The sequence below is a fragment of the Monopterus albus genome, unplaced genomic scaffold, assembly GCF_001952655.1.
Source record: "Monopterus albus unplaced genomic scaffold, M_albus_1.0 scaffold175.1, whole genome shotgun sequence".
Taxonomy (NCBI): Eukaryota; Metazoa; Chordata; class Actinopteri; order Synbranchiformes; family Synbranchidae; genus Monopterus; species Monopterus albus.
The window spans coordinates 390,083-395,142 of NW_018128055.1; the positions used below are offsets into that span (position 1 = coordinate 390,083).

Sequence of the window (5,060 nt, forward strand, 5' to 3'; positions counted from 1 at the left end):
CAGAATACATCACATTAGAGAAAATGACATCCACTCACAAGAATAGTTTAGCTGCTTTTTATGACACATAGAACCCATTTTTAACACATTTCAAATTGAATCAAGGGCAGCACGGTGGTGCAGTGGTTAGCACCGTTGCCTCACAGCAAGAAGGTTCCGGGTTCGGGCCCCACCCGGGACCTTTCTGTGTGGAGTTTGCCTGTTCTCCCCATGCTTGCGTGGGTTCTCTCCGGGTACTCCGGCTTCCTCCCACAGTTCAAAGATGGTGTCTCTAAAATTGCCCATAGGAGCGCGTGTGGTTGTTCGTCTATGTGTTAGCCCTGTGATGGATTGGCGACCTGTCCAGGGTGTACCCCACCTTCACCCGATTGCCGGCCGGGATTGGCTCCGGCCCCTACTCGTGACCCCATTCAGGGATTAAGTGGTAGAAAATGAATGAATGAATGAACTTGAATCAAATACCTGGGGCTGAGGCCACGCACATTCCCACCAACCTCTAAAATGGAACAAGCTGATTTTATTAGTAGTACTGTTATCATCATTATTATTGGTAATTTTATTTATTTATTTACTTCCCCCTCCTTTTCTTGCATTTCATAGACTGCATAAGTTGGAAATACCCACACTTCACACACTACAACCTTGTTTAACACTCTATATCCTTTTGTAATTTACCTTTACCTCGTCAGCCTTAGCAACCTACACATGAAGGACAACAGAAACAGTCTCAGTCCAGCTCTGGTCACTGGGCTGTTGGATTAAAAAAATCGTATTCCATGCAATATTAAAATGAAAGGTTGTAGGAGAATCCCCTTCTCTAGGCTACCTGGTTCTCACGGTCCAGTGCCATGATGCATGAACCACTGACTTGTAATTAGTTAAGTCTATCTGACTCACCTTCTATATGCCTTTGACATAAAATAAATAAATAATAAATCATTTTCCCATTTGAGTTTTGGTATTGTTATTGTTGAATCTGTATTTGATATGAGTTTATATAGCTTGGATATTATTTTCTTGGAGGATGTAATTTTCATAATTTCTATCAATTAATTTGGAAGGCTGTAGTGGGTTATTGGTTACACTAATCTTTGACTTAATTATTGATTTTAGTTGATTATACTGGATGCAACACAAAGTCTATTTGACTCACTTTCTATATGGCTTTGACATAAAATAATAAAATCACACAGTCCTCTTTAAAATGCCATAAGTGAAAATAAAGCTAACAGTCAAAGTACCATAACAAATAGCAACGCCTGGTTTTTCCACACGCTTTGGGGTCATTTCATATGAAAGGTCTGTACTATGAGTGTTTATAGGTTGCTGGTTTGTAGGAGGGTCTGTACTGTGGTGTGTTTATAGGTTGCTGGTTTGTAGGAGGCTGAAAATGTGCTCTGATGTGTAAATAACAGGATGAAGGAGAATCCCCTCCTCCGTAGGCTACCTGGTTCTCACGGTCCAGCGCCATGTTCTCGTTAAAGCAAGATGAAATGTCACTGTCCAGTTCACATGAACGAGCGTCAGAGCGCAGGCCGCAGCCACGGAGACGCTTTCATTTTCTCGACAACTTCCCTTTTACGGCTCCGGATGGACACAGTGCGATCAGGATGATTATGAATCCACACAGTAGTCATGATGCAATAACGACACTTTCTATGTTTTAAACAGATGTACAGTGGCACTGCGCAGTGCGCGGACTGAAGGAAACCAATAGATAAGTAAAGTTAAAATGGCCTAAACTCATTTTCAAACTCCAGAATTCTCAGTATAGAACATTAAACTATTCTGACTTTAATAATAGAGGGGGGTGTTAGTTTTTATGTTTGTTTTCATTCTTTGTAAAATAATTGTACGGTATTACTGTTCTATTGAAGCACTTTCCAATATGTGCCGAACGTGACATTTTAAGCTTACGGTGAAATTTGTTTGTGGGGTAAATGTTTCCCTTTTTGACATGTTTCCCGTTGAAATCCGAAATGGCCATCACTAGGCATGTGGTTTTTTTTTTAGTCCCGTGAAAGCCACAAAGTTCCCACAGGAAAATGAAACAGGTGCGATCTGTTCTCCTGTTATAAATGAGGCGCTGCAGGTCTGCTCCAACACAACACCAGGAGACACCTGAATTCGCTCTACACAGAGGCCACTTGTAGCTCTGTAAAAATGCTCAACGGGATTTTCTTTGTGTGCCTGTTTCTCAGTGTGTGCAGTGCAGCCTCCTCACTGAGCTGCCAATGGATGGATCACAAGTTCAGACAGTACAGTAAAAACTCTCTGGATCTACTGGACACTATGGTGAGTGGATGTCTTGGATAACGTTAACTGTAATTTAATTCTCTTTATTATCTTCTCAGTCTTGGTCTATGTATGTTAAGACATCGTGTGTGTGTGTGCTGCAGGCTAATAACTCCACTAACACCACAGAGGATGCTGGAGTGGACGTGGCCTTCCCCAACCATCTGTACAGCCAGGCGTCCAAGGCATCAGTAAGTCATCAGCTCAGTTTTATGGAAGAAACACCTGCATTAAATGTAAATATGTGAAATTAAAGATGATTTTTTTTTCTCCCGTTGTGCAGCCTTTAGATAAAACTGTGTGTTACTGCTCCAGTAATGTGTGATGACTCCTGTTCTTCTTCCAGGCTGAGGACAAACTTGGGTTCACAGTCCAGATTCTGGAGGAGGTGGCTGTCCTGTTTGAGGAGGATTACAGCTCTGCATCATGGGAGAAGAACACAGTGGACCACTTTGTCAACATTGTAACCCAGCAGGCCGAGCACCTTGGCTCCTGTGTAAGTCTCAGGCTGGATGACCAGAACCTTACTGTTCCCTACAATTAAACTTTAAAGACAGGCATCAGAGATCAGTGACCGATGCCTGTTCCTCTAAATCCTGCTGAAGACTCACCTGAGAGCAATTTCTCAATTCTGGACATATTTCTTAGCAAACATCTACTCACACTTTGTAGAAATCTGTACAGACATACAATTCTGAGAACATGTTCACTCATTTTGATAGTACAGACTTCCAACCTGAAAAAAAGACTAATTGGTTTGGTGGTTGTGACATTTCAGCTGAGAACCAGGACAAGTTATTTTGCACAGCTGGACAAAAGCAACAAGAATTGTCAAAAACAGCTGACAGATGTACAGAACCATTTGCATGTTGTCTAAAAGCCATTGCAACTTGATGAAAACAACAAGAAATTGCTGATATGATGTGAACAACTGACAAGAGAATCTGACGGTTGAACGAGTAGTTCTGAGAAATGCAGTTCTGTTGTGAGAAATGAATGAAAGCAATAGAGAAAAACTGTAACATACTAGGTCATTTGTTTGGTTGCATATTTATTGATTAGTTCATTGGTTAACTGTCTACATAATCAGTATTTTTATAAATATGTTGTTGATCAATTTGTTTTGAAGCAATTTCTTTTGTACATGGATAAAAGTGAATAAAATAAGACTTTCTCCAGCAAATACAAGTGTTTATCACTTTTATTCCTGTTCCATAAAGAAAAGACATACAGAGTCTTAATATAATCAAACAAGAAAAAGCAGGGCCTTGCTCAGACTGTGATGTGCACTAGTTTTCTGTAACATGCTCTCAGATGAGTTCGACCCGATGCCTACTGTAGGTACAGGATAAACATGGCATGTTCGCTGACATTAGTATTTACCTTTTAGAGATAAACCAAGGATTTTTAGCAGGTGATGCTCTTTTGCAGGTAATCCAGGTGTTGTTTATATGAACTGTTGAAAGAGATGCTATTACTTTTCTGCAAACATCAATGATAGTTTGAGAAATGTACCAAAGTGACTGAGAACAACTGTAATCTGGAAAAAGCATATTAACTTTATTCCACAGGGAGCAGAACAGGACAATATAGTGATTTGGATTCTTTCTAATTTTTGTGGTTGTCAGTAACACAGACTCCCACCTAGTTTAATTATTCTCACCAGGCCTGTTACTCAGAAAAGGTACATTTTGTTTATCTAACAGAAATAATAAACAATTAACACACTTCAATGTCATTTAAAAAAATCATTTTTATTGAATACAATATATGAAAATATTTTCCATTTTTGATGAACAAAGACAAATCATTGTAATGATGTACACAAACAACCCAACAAATAAAAAATACATCAATAAATAGATAAACAAATAAAAACACTGAATATCAGGAAATAAATTCCAGTAACACATACTTCAGTAAATAAATAAATCAATTTCAGCTGACACATTTAAATTATAAAGATAGTGATTGTGTTCAATCAATGAACTAATCAATAAATATGTAGTACAATTTACAACTTATAAAAATACATTCCATTTTATCCAATTCACAGTTATAAATTAATAAATAAATAAATAAATAAGATGATAAAAAAATCCTGCTTTATAACTTGAATATTATTTAGTGGAGATGATCAGGATTCAGTGCAGAGTGCGTGGCGTGATGTTAATATCTCCTCACTGTCCGTACTGCAGGAGAAACACACTCTGCTACAGTTGCTATAGTATAATGGGCAAAATGTAAAATCAAGGCGATGTGAAATGCCTGGGTTTGTTGGGTGTGCATGAACATTTTTACACAATTTACCATCTCTATTTGCTATGATAAGGGATGAACAGAAGGTAGACACCTAAAATAGACTTAAAGACAACATTGAACACTGCTCTGCCTTTTAATTAAAGCATTCACTCTGGTGTAATTTAATGACCGAAGATGACAGCCATACTACGCTGAGGTCTGTCGCAAAGCATGTAAGGATGTTCGCTTCAGATAGTATAGCACATCAGACAAGATAAGGTTTTTGCAGGATAAAGTTGGTTTGTCCTGCCCCTCCTTGAACCGCCACCTTATTGTGGTGGAGGGGTTTGAGTACCCGAGTGATCCTAGGAGCTATGTTGTTGGGGGCTATATGTCCCTGGTAGGGTCTCCCAAGGCAAACAGGTCCTGGGTGACGGGTCAGACTAAGAGCGGTTCAAAAGCCCTTTATGAATAGATTAAAATCAAGGACCGTGACGTCGCCCGGCATGGCGCAGCCAGGGCCC

At 39.3% G+C, this 5,060-nt stretch overlaps 1 protein-coding gene across 1 annotated transcript; it reads left to right on the forward strand.

Moving 5' to 3' along the window:
- Positions 1–1,684: 1,684 nt before the first annotated feature.
- Positions 1,685–2,839, forward strand: LOC109969569 (interferon a3-like). The gene is made up of 4 exons (XM_020616549.1): positions 1,685–2,054; positions 2,202–2,295; positions 2,400–2,486; positions 2,642–2,839. The coding sequence occupies exons 2-4, from the start codon at positions 2,239–2,241 to the stop codon at positions 2,837–2,839; spliced, it is 342 nt and encodes a 113-aa protein (XP_020472205.1). The 5' UTR covers positions 1,685–2,054; positions 2,202–2,238.
- Positions 2,840–5,060: the final 2,221 nt, after the last annotated feature.